General features: G+C 33.0%; 1 protein-coding gene across 3 annotated transcripts in view; it reads right to left on the bottom strand.

Moving 5' to 3' along the window:
* Positions 1-10,911: 10,911 nt before the first annotated feature.
* Positions 10,912-18,466, bottom strand: part of dap (cyclin-dependent kinase inhibitor dacapo) — a 37,131-nt gene continuing 29,576 nt past the window's right edge. For all 3 annotated transcript variants that reach the window (XM_076455271.1, XM_076455272.1, XM_076455273.1), the window contains one exon: positions 10,912-12,939. Coding sequence is in view for 1 of the 3 variants with exons in the window: in XM_076455273.1 (XP_076311388.1) it covers positions 12,859-12,939 (81 nt within the window). In the remaining 2 variants the exon portion in view is untranslated. The remainder of the gene's footprint in view (positions 12,940-18,466) is intronic.

Below are 18,466 nucleotides of genomic sequence, written 5' to 3'. Positions count from 1 at the left end.
ACACAAGGACTATCAGCGCTAGCCATCCTTAATTTAGCAGTGTAAGACGTAGAGGAAAGGCAACTAGTCATCACCACCAACCGCCAAGTTTTGGGCTACTCTTTTACTACCAAATAGATTGACAGTCACATTATAACGCCTCCACAGCTTCAAGGACGAGCATGTTTGGTGTGACGGTTATTCGAAATCGCGACTTCCAGTTTACGAGCAAAGCGCCTTAATCACTTGGCCATGCTGGGCCAAATGGATACCCTAAACTCTTAGCAAAGAAAAAGAATACAAAGAGAAAGTGGTGAAAAAATTGCACACACATACAACCATATTCCCCTTGTTAAAGGTCTTTGTGAAAACATATAGAAGAAATACAAACAGTATAAACTAAAATCATTGTTCAGAAGCCACGGCATAATACGGTCATGATACCAAATCCCATTAGCATCCAATGGAAATCAAACACACTACTTACAGCATATTCCCTTATGAATATGAACACCAATACAATGGAGAATGAAAATTAGAATTCAGGAGCTTAATAAATATGCAAGACCCTATAATACTGCCATATTTAAAATAGTCCACCAAGTCAGAGAAAACCATAGTAAAGTTCTGTGTATTGCTGAAATAATTGGATACGAACAAAAAAAGGAAAGATAAAATAAACTTCCATCTAGCTGATAAAACCACTTCTCGGCCTAATGTAAAAATCTTGGCTGTTCCTCTTGAAGATATTAAAACACTTTTTCAAATAACAACTGGGGTTGCATATGTTAAAACACTTTTTTCAATTAACAACTGGGGTTACATATGATCATAGTCTTTCTGAGGAGAAGACCAACTATAGTTCTTTTCAGAACTTCGCTGAAGGCAGCAGTAGAGTAGCAACCTAAAGGCAGAATACCATTTAATTAGCGTTTATACTTATATTTGACGACCCGGCACGGCCAGGTAGTTAGGATATTCGACTCGCAATTTGAGGGTCGTGGGTTCGAATCACTCTCCCACAGAACATGCTCGCACTTTCAACCGTGAGGGCATTATAAATGTGACGGTCAATCTCACTATTTGTTGGTAAAATAGTAGTCCAAAAGTTGGTGGTCGGTGGTGATGATTAACTGCCTTCTCTCTCGTCTTTTACTGCTAAATTAGGAACGGCTAGCGCAGATAGCTCTCCTGTACTTTTGCACGAGATCCAAAAGAAAACAAACCAAACGTATGATGTCTTGGGTAGTAATTTGATGAATTAAGTGATAGTCTGGGCTTCATGACTATTTTAATTAAAATAGTCATGAAGCCCAGGTTATCACTTAGCAAAAATAAAATTTAATAAAGTGCAGTCCTTGCAGGACCTGTTACAGGGTGCATAGCAGTGAAACGTTAAAAATAAATTATATTTTGCACAAGTTTTTCTTCCAAAGAAATCATTTTGTCTCTATGAATCTATGAACTTATTTCTATCGTAAGGTTCTTTTTTGTTTTGAGTCACGTGTATTCTATAACATAATACTATAACAACAATTTCGAACAGGACAATTTGATGCAATTGCTGTTATCAATTTTTTCACTTCTTTTTTTAAGTTAATCAAGTACCAGACTGAGAATCTAATGGTACGCTGTTCCTATGCTGTTACTATGGGTAAAGGAAAATGTGTTATGTACTGTGAGTGTGTTATAATGATAAGAGTATATTCCACTATTTGATTAGAGCAATCCAAGATTTGGGATGGGAGCTATTGACTAGCTGCTTTTCCCTGAGTCTATCAGTACAAAATTAGGGGCTGTTATCGCACATAATCCTTGTGTAGTTTTGCGTGGATATCCAAACAAACTTTATAAAATAAGTAGTAAAGATATCGAAGTACAAAGTAGTAGGACTCAGTTTTTACCAAACGTTCTAAGTATCATCCTTATGTCACACATATATATTATTAAATTAACAACTTAAGAGCCCTAAAACAAGTTTCAATCATCAATGAAAGTTTATTATACAGTGGCTAAATTGCGATTTTGTTTTGTCTGTATTTGAAATTCACGCAAAGCCGCACGAGGGCTATCTGCGCTGGCCGTCCCTAATTTTGCAATGTAAGACTAGAGGATAGGCAGCTAGTCATCATCACCCATTGCCAACTCTAGGGTTACTCTTTTATCAACGAATAGTGGAATTGACTGTAACATTATAACGCCCACACGGGTGAAAGGGCGAGCATGTTTGGTGCGACGGGGATTCCAACCCGCAGCCCTCAGATTACGATTCGAACGCCTGGCCATGCCGTGCCTTTGAGATTTTGGTAGAAGAGTAACTTCCTTTTGTGTTCTGGACCTTTCCGCTCCATTTTAACCACTAGGTTTAAAAATTGTTTTGTGTGTGTGTGTTTTTTGTCCACTACATTCTGTTTGTTGCTTCGTAAAGGTTCGATTTGTTAATTGTAATTCTGTTTATCTTTTCCTCTTTATTTTCATATTTGCATATTATACAAGATGTTTATATTACACGGATGTTTGTGATTTTTTGTTTGTTTGTGCTAGCCGTCCCTAATTTAGCAGTGTAAGACTAGAGGGAAGGCAGCTAGTCATAACCACTCACCGCCAACTCTTGGGCTACTCTTTTACCAACGAATAGTGGGATTGACCGTCACATTATAACGCCCCCACGCCTGAAAGGGCGAGCATATTTGGCGCGACGAGGATGCGAACCCGCGACCCTCAGATTACGAGTCGCACGCCTTAACACGCTTGGCCATGCCGGGCCGGATGTTTGTGAATAAACAACATAAATCTTGAGAATAATTCACAACCTACAATACATATAATACGTTTTGATAGTAGAGGATCCAGTATATGGGCCTGTTTAAAGTCACCAGCCTACTCGCAGAACTGTAGAAACCAATATCACAGCTGGGTGGGGTCTACAGTGAACGCAAATGTGGAATTCTTTTGCGCTTGGAAAGTAGAGCGAAATGTAGCACAAAACCCTAAGCAGTATTTGCAACTGAATGGACAGAGAAAAGAAATACAGAACGTTCAGGTAACGTCCTATCTTTAATTCTAAAGTGGTAATATCCAACGCATGGTACCAAGAATAATTACTAAATCCAGAAATTGTGACTGAAGGTTATAAAGCCACAGGCTACAACTGTATTACCTTGTCGTCTCATGATGTCATTGAGTATTCTGACAACCCTTGGACTGCTAAGATGACGTAATACAAGGAAGATATTTTCCACCTTTGTGAAATTAAGAAAAAAAAAAAAAGACGTAGAAACAGAGAACAGAAAATGAGACGATTAGTCACACAAGTTCTTGTTCTAACTTGTCTATCATCCACTTAGCGGGGGACACCAGAACACTGAACTTTACCAGCCAGTTGGTTTTGTTTATGCTTGTAAAACTTATATAACATTTATATTTCGAATACACTTAGTATTTCTGTTTACATCGTGTTCTTAAAACAAATTTGAACATTAATTTCTATTATTGTGAAAACATGGTTTTAGATTACTACTGTTGTATCCATATAGACCAGTTCTTTCAGAAAACTTTACTGCAACTTTGTTTTATTAATAATCGATACTATGTACTTTTAACAGTACAAAAATGTATGTCTAATATTTCTCTTTTGGTACCTGTACTGCGTTAAAACACTGAGTAAGCAGCTTTCCCATAAATTGTGTTATTATGATCCTGCCTGAAATAACTTAAACTGTAATAAACAAGATACTTTTACCGTTATAACTTCTTTATATCTACATAAAATCGGTTTGCTATAGCAAAGAACGTTACAAAAAAATGTTGTACTTATTGTACTTTCTTTCTTTTAATCACAGGCGGCTTTCTTGCAAATTCCGTCACGTCAGCAGTTATCATACAAGCTGGAACCTGCTATCACCTGATCCTCCTCTCAGCTGTGCCGGTGAGTCATACGTTGGAAGTTTCTTACGTGGAACACTGCCCACAAAAGTCTTGAAGTGTCGAATAGTGACTCACACCTTATTTAACTCACTAGTAGGTGTCGCTACGGTGACCATTAGCCTAATTTCACTGATTTCAAGATTGTGTATGTGTATCTGAAGTAAAGATTAGTCATAATGTTTTTGCCTATTGAACCATCATGTCGCTATGATAAACATATTATCACTTAAAGTAAGCAAATAAACAGGTTGTTTTGGTTTTTGATTTCCCAGCAAGTTACAAAAACATAAAATTGCTGGAATACCGAGTTACTACAACAAGCGAAAGAGGTATGGGTATGGTTAGGTGATGCTTTGTTTGTTTTTTGTTAAGCACAAAACTTCACAATGGGATATCTGTACTGTGCCCGTCCGACTATCTATACCCGATTTTAACGTTATGAGTCTTCAGACTTTCAACTAATCCGGTGAAAGTCGTTAGGAGGTGCACATTGTTTCGTTCTGCCTAGTTACACACTTTATAACCATGTAAGAGAATTTTAACGATATAAGTATGCATTATTTACAAGTTCAACTTTATTCTGCGCTGTACTTATTCCTGGAAGTCGACGTTTAATAAAAATAATCTACAGAATACAAACTACATATGTGAATATTGCTGGTATATAAATACGTAATATACGAAAGTGTGTATGTTTTTTTACACCGTAGGAGTACATAATGACAACATCTATCATATAAGATTGGCTTCTTCTGTAATAGCTCTCAAGTGGTACAGCGGAATATCTGCGGATTAACATCATTAAAAACCGGGTTTAAATACTCATGGTGGGCAGAACACAGATAACCCATTGTGTCGCTTTGTGTTTAATTCTAAACAAACAATCTTCTGTAATAAGAAATGCGATTTTTTCTGCCATATAAACCAGTTTTCTTCACTACCTTAGTTTCTTCTCTCTTTGAAGCCAGCATTTTATGGTATATAAATTTAGTTTCTTCTGCCAAAAGCCACTTTCTGCTATCACAAAGACAGTTTTTTGTGTAATTTAATGTAAGATTTTTTAATATATAAAATCAATGTCTACTTTAATGTAAAGACATATGTTGCTGCCTTATACACTCAGCTTCTTCTAAGTGTTCTTCTCCTGCCAGTTAAAGTAAACTTTTCCTGTTGTTTTTACCATCATTAAAAAAATTAATACTTAAAAAATCGCTTTAAATAAATATAAAAATTATAATTGTACGTTTAAAATAAAGCAACTTATTTCCACGGCACTTTTATATTAAAGCTTAAGAAAGTTTTAAAACAAAGAAGTTGTTTGACTCCTAAAGAATTAATAAGTAATTATTCTGTCATTAATAGTTGTTTTTACCGATACACTAGTACTAACACTACAGTGTATATATGAAGAACCAAAACAGCCTAAAAACAGAATTTTTCGAGTATAACTTATTTGCATAGTTTATCTTAGGAAATGGCAGATGATTTTTTAATATTATTTAGTGGTAAAACTTGAACATTGTTTCATAAAGTTAATCATAAGCATACATATACTCGTTTATTTGTGGACTTTTCTATCGACAGAAAAGAGTTAGTGTAAACAAATCATAGTCTAATTTTTTCGGTCCTCGAAAATCCAAAATATCACTTCTGGTAACTTTTTAATGTATAATTTGTACAGCTTGTATACATTGAAGAGAGACGTTTTGAAACTATACAGCAATTTATTATTAAATAAATGTTAATATAACACTCGTATTATTAACGGCTGGTTTCTTTCTGTTACAAAAACATCTTGATCTGAGCATACATAACACTATTGTCACTAGTACACCCTAGAGACATTCGATTTGCACCTCCACTTTTCCTTTTTATATATACATATATATATATATATACACGTCGTGACATAGCTATTTGTAAGCGATACCGGCCTTGGAAACTTGCACAAGTCCGTACAAGTCTTAAAAGTTCGTGGCCTAATCAAGTGTACTAGAACAGAACCAAAAATACACGTCAAATCGTGCTCATTTCAAATGATAATTTTCATAACCTTGACTTTCTATTAATGTTCTATACCAATTATCATGCCACATATTACATGCTGCTCATTGTCTCGTTAAAAAAAATCAAAATAATAATATTATTTTTCTGAGCTACAGTCGTCTCTCATTGGATGTAGCTCTCCGTCAGGCCGGAATCACTTTAAAAATATTTATTTTTAAATAACACCTTCTAGAGACGTATTATTGTAAAATAAAAACAATATATGAAGTTCACATTATTAGAACAAAAACTACAATTTTTTTTTAATTTTCTACTTTCGACGTTCGAAAGTTTTTAATATTTGTTTCTAATATATCTATAGTAATTTAGCAAAGTATTTTATTCTACGAGAACTATTCTTGTACTTTAGTTATCAAACACGTTTAAAAAACATTTTAATATCATATTAATTAGCATATGGAGCATGAACATCTGTATTACATGTACATATTGCTGAGTGTTTTTAGTAATTTTATATATTTCTTCACTTGTCTTTTCAGGTATCATATCGGGAATTTAGTGATTCTGTTAGAGTATAATCTTTAGCTAATGATAATCCTTTTAAATAATATGTATTAAGATATATGATAACAGATTTTGTTATTTCTGATACCTGCTACTAATAATGTTATTTAGATATGTATAAAATTAATAAATTACTCAGAAATTATATTATATGATACCGTTAAGTTGCCAGGAAACAGGTAAACAAACTAACTATACAATGATGGTTTATGTGTGAACAGAAAGACAACATATTGCAAATTACCATGGTGAAGCCAAATTTAGTCAGTAACCCTACCTGTCTGTTGACCTTTTATTTCACTATTTGTAGCACAAAAGTAAAACTTAGTTTTAACATTACGATGCGTTATTCACAACTCCACTAAGTAATTTAGGGTAAAACAAATAAGAGAAAACATGATCGAATAACCTTAATCTTCATGTGTTATCAGCCCTTTCTCTTGACACAAGGTAATGTTTAGTAGCCATTACTTATAATATAGTACAGCAGGTAATTATATTAACTTTTATCTTCTACTTCCAGCGTTAAATCAGTGTTAATAACAGTTATCAACCTTCATAAATGAAAATATTTCAGTGTACAATTTTTAAGAAATGAAAATCACATAATGTTAATAAATAGCAAACATGACATTTTTGCTGTATTTCATCATTTTACTCTATAGCTGTCCTTCAAACAATCATACATGTTGAACTGCCTGCATCAATTACAGAAGCAAAGATACATGTGCTTTTGTATCACGTAGTGCTAAATTGTATAGTGCCAGGTCTTTGTCAAAATTTGTCACCATCACCAAAGTAAAGATCTCATGTTCAAAAACTAATTTATATTTTTGTGAGTCTATTCAAATTAAAGAAAGCAGATGCAGAACTAATTATCCGAGACTACTTACAGTAGTAATAAATTAAATATGCGTATGTTACCAAGAGAAAACGCGCAACTCAACTTCTTTAAAATGAATCAGCGCTGAAAAATAACAGCTTCAGTTTTATAAACAACATTCTGCAAAACGTGTTAACAATTTTGACTTTTATAATGGTTTACACACTTCCTGTCCTTCATACACAAATAACTGAAAAATAAAAAAAATATTTTCTTGTATGTTATGGAAGTAATAACAAGATCTATTAATGCAAACTTCAGACAAAGTTCCAATAATTACAGATTGAAGTCTTCCTTGGAGTTTTCATACAAAGTTCAAACAAAGACTATGATTTTTGTTTTTATTGGTTGTGAAAGCGCGTCAATGTCATTTTACTGAAAACAGCATGAACACTGTTTTTCAATTGCACATTTAGTAAAAATACGTTTACACTGCAAAATAGAATTCAAGTTTAAGACTTCATATAAGCAATGACGTATTGAAAACGTTAAAAACATTACTTGAAATTCAGTCGAGACATATATATTGCAATTTATATATGAAATTACTTAAATAGCGAACTAGATATAATTTTGGAAATACTTAATGCTTGTATTTAAAATATCAAATTAGTAAGTACTTACTACGTTAGAAAATGTCTATTTATTATCTAGGAAAGCTTTTGTAACGTAACCACCTACATATATACCTCAACATGTACTCAAATATGCACAAAGGCAAAACATACCCAAATAAATGTCAAAAACCTATGAAGTCATGAGTGTTGTATAACGCCGTACTAGCGTCCCCCCGCTAGTACAGAGGTAAGTCTCCGGATTTACAACCCTAAAATCAGGGATTCTATTCCCCTCGGTGGGCTCAGCAGATAGCCCGATGTGACTTTGTTCAAAGAAAACAAACACGCACCCGTAGTAGTACTGAAAAAGCTTTAAAGAGAGTTCGTCTCTTTAGTTATAATTATACAATACCACCAAAATTGGTTGTAGATAGTGAATGTTTAATTAGGTTTAAGACAGTGCGAGCACATGAGCCAGGCACTCCAACAACTTCAGATTTGTTCATCTTTTGCTATACAACAGATTCTTACCAAAATTGTTGTATAATCAAAGAGATGAGACAGAATATCACCAATAGTTCTTTGAATGATAGTACGAAGTTATACACCACTCATGACTGTATAATCTTTTTTTTACATTTTTATGGGTCTATTTTTAGCAGTAATCACATTAGATCTTAATATATGAAATTTCATTGATTTTTTGTTTTATCTTTCACCCACTTACTATGATGTTGTCCTTATTTTGCATGTTTATCATTAATGTAAATTTTACAAGGAGAAAGTAATTTATGAAGTTCTTTGTCGCTTAAACTTGAAAACTTATTACCATTCAAAAATAATTTATGTTTATTTCTTTTAAAGCAAAGCCATATAGGGTTATTTGCTTTGTCCAACTTTGGGAATAGAGCCCTGGATTTTAACGTTGTAAGTCCGTAAACTTATGGCTCTCTCACCGTAGAATTAAAAATCACTTCGCCGTTAAATTGAGATGTCTAATTATAATTTTAGAATAAAAAAGGTTTGTGTTCAATTTATCTGTTGTAAGTTCATAGAAATTTATAAGATTTGTCTAATCCAATATACATTGATAACAACGTGCTCGTTATTTGTTCTTCGCACACCAAATAGGTAGTCTTGAGCTGTATTGTCTTATAGCAATTTACAACCAAAAATTCTTCTTCTAGGTCCAGATATATTTTTTTTCTTCTATCCTCAATCCTTATTTCACTTTACATATATGTGCATGCAAATCCTATTTACTAATTTTATCTCGATAAACTTTTTAAAACAAGTGTTGCAAGGTGAAAATATGCTAGCGAATTTAACTTTAAACTTTCTATTTATTGATATACTAAATGTGAACTTCTCGTCGCCAGTAATTATTTATTTTCGCCAGTTTCTCGTAGCGTTTACAGAGGGTTGAGTACATTATAACGATTTTGAGTATGCAATCCAACAAGACATGTAACAACAACAGCTAATGTAAATTCATAGTTGAGTAGAATTATTTAACATTGGTTGCGTAACTTCGTATGATACCACCGAAAACTGGTCATACACTCAGACTCTCAAGATGTGTTTTCATTAGGAATATCTCTTGTACTTAATGACATTGAATCAGTTTGTGACACCAGGACCATCCAGAAAGAGACCTTCAACAAGTCGTCCCCCTCCATGGTAAGCAAAGTACAGCGTTTTGTGACAGGTAAGAATATATTCCCACTAAGGACATCGGCAAAAGCCGTTCACGTGCCCCAGGCAATATTAAGCAACGTAATAAAAATTTTTTGTCTGTAAACGTGAGCAACAGGGTATGGGTTCACCAAGATAGGGACACCAGAATTACCTCCTATACTAGATGTATTATTTAAAACCTAAGGAGGGAAATACTATGTTTTATATATTACAGTTTAACTATGGAGTCTTGCGAAATGGAAACTAGGCTGCGTCTATTATGTGGAGACTTAGATTTTAGCATTTTGTGAAACTAAATTCGTTTTAATATAACAACTTACATTAATGACAATGTTAGTTTTTCACAAAATCAGTTTCTCTTTCTTAGCCCTACGACTATTTCTAAAATAACGATTCCGGATTATCTAATTCTCAATTTTGTCACAGTTTAATTTCACCCAAACTTAGTAATTATTTGATTTCTGTCAATACGTTGAATGTCTCATGAAATATTTGAATTGATGCTTCCATGCCAAAACTGTACTCTGTGTTACTCTCGAAAGTAAAATCACTTACGATTAGCACGTCTACTCAATTGTTTTTTTTTTATATAATAACCAATAAAATGCAGCCGTTCCTCGTATAAAACTTTATGTGTTTCGAGTTACTACAGGTAAATATAGATAAGAGCTTGAACCCCCAACTTGAAGTGTACCTTATGTACATGTAGGTTAAACGGGCAAATGAGACATCCTATAGGTAAGCTATAATAGTGAACCACAGATGGAGGGAAGTCAGCCACAAGGACTCTGTTCGAGTCTTTTAAACTGAATTGAATGTCACCTTTATAACATACCAACAACTGAAAGTACGAAGAGTTATGCGTAATCACTGCTCGATTCCCAAATTCTTGAATAGGGTATGTTCATCCTCATACCACCGATTTGTTTGTATACCATTTATTTTCGAGATACTGCACCATTTTGGGTAACTGAATGTTGTTATTCCTTTACTTTTTCGTTATAACATTTAGTGTAATAAGCTGCAAAAAAAAAGTAAAATTACTTTCTCTGCAAAACTCATAAAAACTGCGAAGCTTACGATATGTTTGTTCAATATTCTGTAATTTATCCGTCATTAGGAAACCAGTAACCAAAAATCACAAATCCTCGTAAAGTTTAATGCATAAATGGTTTAGAAAAAATGTGTTTAAAAAGAAAACGGGGATCCAATACCATCGACAATCTAGGCTTACGTATATTCCCTATTTGTGTCAAACTTATGAAATGTGCTTCAAATAAAGTACGACAACAATTCTGAATTATCGTAAACTTTACTTACGATATTATAACACTTACAATAACTGAAAATATCCAACACCAAAATATGACTAATACATTTCTTTATTCACAGAAAACAGCACAAAGAACAGCAAGCACAGGTATTAGTAGTGATCTAATTAATTTTAAGAGAAAATAATTGTCCACTTTAAGGTCATTAGGTGAATATACATACTAAAGATAAAATAAAAACCTTGTATGAAAAAACTAGAAAGTAAATGTTACAGGAAACACTGAGGGTGAAATATTCATTTGTTTCTCTTTTATATACTGCACTTATCATATCAAATCTGCATAAGTGAAAATTCTCTTTTTCTTGACTAATATATAATTACATAAAAATATAAATTAGCCAAATGAGATCATTAGGAAAGTTTGAGCCAAGTCGATACCTGTCTTGTCCTACATTAGAAATCTAGAATTGGATTGAAGTATTAAAAAACCAACATACACAAAAACTATATATGTGTGTGACTAATACAGGGTGTATTTCACCCAAAATATTCGATTAAAACGTGAATTTTTTTCACAATAATACAACACTTACTTTTTCAGCGTGTTTAGCTTGTTAAAACCACATTACAAACAATTGACATATGCCAAATCGTCAACCTGAAACCAAGTGGCATATGATATCATATTTTTTATTTAAAATACAGTGAAATACGTACTTCCGTATTTAATTCAGAAGATTTGTTTACGTAAATAAACATTTATTAGTATTCAATTTACTTCCTAAAAATTGCACTAGATATTAAAATATTCTTTTTGCCTGGTAACTTTGACACAGCATGTAAAATAATTATATACTGTAAATATTATTCAAAACAGGCTTAACTTAAGATTTTTCTTCAATATGAACTATCACTTCAAGTGATCACAAGGTACATTACAAAAAAAAACTGCTACAAATAAAAGACAGGTATAACACCAAGACTACGTTACCCCAAATAATTACAATATTTTACCAGCATACAAATAAACACACACAATCTCCAGAACGTCCTGCTACTCTATACATAATACAAGATTATGTGTTGGTCTGTTACGTGAGATCATTGTGCTCAGCTGATATTACTACTTTGTCAGTAATAACTAAGGGGGTACGACACATTTTTTATATGGTTTAAGTTCTCCAAAACCATCTTTATGTATACACATATGTACATAAGAATGAAAACTAAATTAGAGATGCTCTTCATTGAAAATTTATAAGCTAGGTATCTAGTAAAAAAAAAAAAGCTATAAATATAAACTTTTATTGGCTTCATAACAGACAATGAAATTCACGTTTATTAATTACTGCTATAATACATGATATGCTACAAAAGAACAAAGAAAATGAATTATGACAATATACACATAGAGAATTATTCTAGTTTATATTAAAATTTAGGCTAACATGGGCCAGAATAGTTTTACTCTCACCAATGGTCATATTACTGTTACAACTTTATTTTATTTTTACCAATGTATTAAGTTACCGTATTAGCTGAATATAATTACAAAATTAATTGAATGTACATATTTAACCGATTGAAAATGGGTTGGTTTAAGCAGAACTGCTTAAAAGAACTAATTTAATCCTAATAACTATCACTTTAACCATGATATATCCAAAGGGAGCATGTTGGCATCAGAGGAACTTAAAGCAATACGAAATAAATAAAATGAATTTACATGTGAACCTTTGAAAGAAACACAGACAAATAAAAAAGCACCACTGTCCCTTAATATTGTGTATGTTACATTGATACATACACAAGTTCTTTTCGTCTTCTTTCTGTAACATGTTCGTTGACATCTGACAGGCACAAACATTAGGTTGTTTTATAGCTATTCTATAATAAAATATATAATGACGAAACATTGTAACGCTGCAGCTCAGTGGTGGTGAATGTTATAGAATTCTGTGGATTGAACATCACACATATAGATTCTGTGGGAGATCATCAACTGGGCATATCACACGTCTTTCTTTGGCAGTTGGGGTCAGAGTGGTTGTCTGTAAGAACGAAATAAACATTAATTTAATTAGAAATCAAATGAGACAAATTTACATAATATGAACATAAAACACCTAATACCTTGTTAACAACTTTGAAAGCTATAGTTTAAACATGGTTTGTTAAAATGGTTAGATAAAAAATTTCAAAATTCTACACAAAATTAACATAGGTCAAATTTACTCGTTTTAATATATATATGAATGATGGGTTAAGTCACTTAGTTACGTTACGCAACGCTAGAGATTTCACGTTAAAAATATCAGCTGGCCCACACAATGGCGTGAGGGGAGGACTGAACACGACTTCTTCACAGGAGATCGACTAGCGTTATGTCTTATTCACAAGTACATCTGGGGAAACATTCCACTGTTCCCGTTACCCAGGGAATAACAGCTGACTAAGAAAGCATGCCCAAGTGAAGTTTACGGTGTAAGTATCCGAATACAGTGACAAAATATCAGTCCATAATCTAGAGTAAAATCTAATAAGAATAATTCTCTTGTGTTACTTTACAAGGAAAAGAACGAAGGTGATTTGGAACAGAATGTTTCGAATTAAAAAATAAAACCATTAACAATACTGAAACAATAGCACGAGAAGAAAAAACAGAGGAACGCAAAGTACATTTTTTTCCTGCTAACACGTGGATCTAAAAAAAAAGAGAAAGTTCTAGATGCAAGAATCTCACTGTGGATTATCATTATCCCATTAACACTACTGACAAATTTTAGTTTCAAATATAACTCACACAACAACGTAGTCCATCCATACTGAGAATAAAAAAAGTTTTCTATTAAAGACAAACTGAGAAACCAGGGTTAATAATCATAACAAAATAATGCAAAATCTTTTTTACTAATTCGTTTGAAATGATAACAAAACAGCGGAAAACTCGAAATAAAAAAAATCTCAACTGTTGTTACCAGAGGAACAAAACGTGGTAAAACGAAGCTCACGAGAAACGAATATTTTGAGTCTGTACTAACGACGCGTTATGTGCTTGTCCACAACTACAAGAACGTAGCTTAGAGTTCCTTTCAAGATAGGAAGAGAAACCAGTTTAACACAGGAACTGAGTTCTAGACCCACTACCGTACTGCATATCGGAGAATTCGAAAGTGATCCAGTCACCATATAACGGTCTCTCAAAACGTAGGGACGAAAACCCTTCTCACACATAATGGATACTGCTGCCAATACGGAAAAATTTAATACTTATATCCGCTCAAGTTCTAATATAAGACCTTCCAACTTACGTCAATATTTATTCTATCTTTGAAAGTGGAACCGCGACACAATGACACGTTACGCATGTGCACGTGCTTTGATTTGAATGCGTCGCTGTAATTACAGTCTTTTTTATTTACTCCTAAATATTATTATAAAACCAAAAAGACAGACCAGCACTGACTCGTTAATACTAAAACACAGTTACATATCTGCAGGCTTAAACAATCCTATTGTTTCAATAATACGCCTAAACGTAATAGCTTTCCGTGTTTCAAGTTTCATCTTGTTAACTATATTTTACAGAAGCATAACACTAAAACATGACGAAAGGTCTAGTACCTACATTTGTCCAGCTGTAATGATAACATATCCGACAAGCAATGATGTTATCTAAACGCGTAATGCTACAAGGTTAAATAGATATTTACCTTACGACAAAACGGTAGAACTCCCTATCTTGATATATATGTACAAACACGCTACTCATATACTTGGATTTTTAATTTCTCTAAGAACCGGTTCTTATATTTCGTGACACTTCAAGAAGTAATACAACACTGTAGTTAATAAACGATTCCTCCAGTTGTTCACGCTGAAAAAAACATCGTTTTAAAGATTTTGGAAAGTTATCACTAAGGTTCTATACTACTTACTAAACCCAACAGAACCAATATATGTGTTAATTAAGCACATAAACAGAAAGCTGCCGTAATGACACCCATGTTTCATATTTCTTATTGAAACATTGGACTCAGTTCTGAGTACAAGTTCCCTATCTCTCTCTTCTTCTCTTTTATTTATTTAATACAACACTTTGCAAACGTATAAACGGCGTTTGGTTTCTTTACACCTGGTATTCTAATTACATACGTCATCATAAGACTCGTAAACAACTTCATCCACAAATACACAGTCCTTACATAAGGATAAATAGCGAGGTTCTTGTTTTATATTTACAATATTCATTTTTCTCTTCTTTACGATACAAAAAACACTAAACGTTTCTTGTTGCTTTGCTACTTAAAAATCAATTTGTCTCTGAATAAGAAAGATCCACCTTTCGAAAGCACTCTGGTTATAGGGTTTTTATTCATTTCTATCAAAACTTCTTGAACCTATGTTTTTCTAAGATCATGAATAAAAATTATTAGTGATATTTTGAGCCCTACACAGTGGAATTATTTTCACGTCATGGCTTTTGTAAAATAAAACACTCATGTCTGAAACGGCTCATAATATTACTTACACAGATCTCCACCCTACAACATCAGATCCCCTACACTTGTTTTATGAACAACCGATACGGCAGGGGGGCGTTTTTTTTTTATGTTTGAAAGACACATAATGATCACAGTGACACACACGTCTTAACCCAGTAATATCAAAACAATGCATTCACTTTTAACAAAATACAAAACAATGATTTCAAAGCTTCAACCTTCTACATTTATATTGTTAATAAAATAAATAATGCACACTGTTTGGTTTTATACTGATCTCATAACAAAAACGGGTTTAATATCAAGTTTCCACCTTGAATATGTCTCAAGGACGTGTTATAGCGTCTATTGGTAGTATTTTGCACGAGGTTTGTTTATATAACAAGCCACAGCTACAATACTGTGCAATTAATATGTAAATAGTTTTTAGATACGTATGTTTAACTCGCACGTAAAACATGCGTTATCGCTACACTTTCCAACATATTATCCATCGATACTGACATATGGTCAGTAGCACTTTCTATTCCCCATAAGAAAGCTTGAACCTGCGAACACAGAGGCGTAAACTATGAAAAAAAAATTCATTTTTTAGCGATTAACATGGACATTTGTTTATTTATCACCGTTTTTTTCATTGTCTGCAAGACAACCAGATTTAATCACACACACATTACAGTACAACTTTAAATACACTACAAACTGTTCCAGTAAAGATGTTTTACAAATAACGAATCTTTGTTGAACAGAGTAACTCACTGCTCCTCTTTATAAGGTTTCTTAAACAAACAGCCATTGCATCGTCTTAAAAACGCCGTGAAAATGCGTTAAAAGTTCAGCGTCTAACAACCAAGTCTGTCAAATATATATCTTAATTCCAGACAGATTAACCTTGGTCAGTAGAAGTGTCGTCGGTTCTGCAGATTACTTGCCACCTGACGGCGGAAGCCCAGCCCATATGATTAACTTTCCGGAACACTTAGAAATGTTGCAGAATATAATCATTTAAAGATATTTAGCACAAAACAGACAAGTAGTATATTTCTAAAGCAGCTACTACACTTGTCATCACACACAAATAAAAACGATATAATTATTCCAAAACCATTTTTCATACTTACACCTTTACACAAAAAATACCTTTTTAAATCTTATTTTTCACGATCATACAATATTAATTATTTGTAAAATTCCTGTCAAAGAGAAGTGAGACAACAGTTGAAGTTTAATATTTATGAAGAGTTCATATTTCATTATGGTAGTCGATACGATACGTATCTAGATACACAAGTTTTACTAACAGTTTGACAGTCTTGTCTGTAATTTATATAAGCACTTCACACTTTAGAGTGCTTTTTCACGTTTTCTCAGGTTTAATCAACTAAATGGTAGCTAGCAAGAGAATTAAAATAAAAAGTTTATATTTACTTTGTTATTGTTAATGTATTATGTTACTTTGTATGTAATGTTTTTGATAAACGTTTACAAAAGTATATAATTAGTTTCGGGTCTCATTTTTCTGTAATACAAGATTATTTTAAAATCAATGTTTTCTTTTAACACAGTTCCAACTAATTTTGACTAAATTCCTTGGCCTTTTAGCACAAGCAGTGCTCTTGTTTTAAAAATATTAAAAAGGAAAAAGTTTACCAACACCCAGACTAATACATAACGAGAGTTAGTCGAGCAACGTTAAGCGACTTCGGTTAGACTCATTCAATACCAGCTGTAGGGGGAGTACAGCGCAAAACGTCTGATATTTCTTTCGCTATCACCTGAATTCGTCTGCTCGATTCTGGCTCAGTACAAACTGTAAAGACTGATTAAATTACTTCTTTTTAACCACCACATCATTTCCTTTCTGTAATGACAGGTTCTTGAAACTTTATTTGTACTGAGTGGTAAATGTGTACACTCACTTATTCTTTCTCCCAAAACAATCACTGGTGCCAAGGGTATTTGCAAAATCACTTTGAATAACAGAGAAAAAGGCATAGAAATATCTATAATTACGTTCAGGAAAATAATGTTTATACAATATACCTGTCTGAGCTCACAAGATCTGAACAATTTCAATAATAAACAGATCGAATTATTGTAATTTTTTTTTGTAAAACATGACTGAATACTACGTTATTAGCTTACTAGTCTTGTGTATTGGTATATTTGTCTGTGTGATGTATACATATATTCCGCATATTATAATGACTGATTTGAGCTTAATAACAGTTCTGCTGATATGTGTGTATGCGTATAAAGGGTGATTTATGCACAGTTTCTTCAACATGTAGCTTGGGTCGTTTTGAATTTCGCGCAAAGTTACCCGAGGGCTCCATGTGCTAGCCATCCCTAATTTACAAGTATAAAACTACAGCGAAAGCAGGTAGCCATCACCACCAACCGCTAAATTTTGGGCTACTCTTTGGGTTGAACGTAACATTATAACGCCCCCACGGCTGAAAGGGCAAATTTATTTGGTCGGTGGGAGATTCAAACCCGTGACCCTCAAACTGCGAATCCATAAGAAATATCTTTTGGTAAGATCGCCATGTTTCTGCAAAATGATTTTAAGATCTATTGGTGAAAGCAAAAATTATGTCATCCACACTGCATCTGCCATGTGGAGTACCGATAAGGCCTTTCGTTAAATCCCAGGACTCATCAGACTGGTTGGAATATGAAAGACATTGTGAATGAAAGTTTTAATACTTAATTTACACTTTAAAAATCTGTATATAATTCTGGTACATTTTGATATTTATTTTTACCATTAGTATAATCATTAATGTTCCAAACTATAGCTTAAATATTATATATTTTATACAATAAACGAAGTTCCATGATTTTTATTCCCCAAATGCGTAAATTACATAACATTGATGCAATATAAAATATTAATAATTCGATTTTTACCAATTATTTCAATTATTACAATCCATTTCCTGTTCATGATGATTTCCTACTAAGATGATGTCTACAAGGCTCCCTTATGATTTGATATGATTAATGGCTATTTTGTTATACAATATAATTGTTATTTCTAATGTTAATGGCAATCTGAATACAAATATTT

This window comes from Tachypleus tridentatus, chromosome 9 (genome assembly GCF_004210375.1).
Source record: "Tachypleus tridentatus isolate NWPU-2018 chromosome 9, ASM421037v1, whole genome shotgun sequence".
Taxonomy (NCBI): Eukaryota; Metazoa; Arthropoda; class Merostomata; order Xiphosura; family Limulidae; genus Tachypleus; species Tachypleus tridentatus.
Note: the sequence above shows the minus strand (reverse complement) of the source record. Positions and strands in the feature narration are given on the sequence as shown.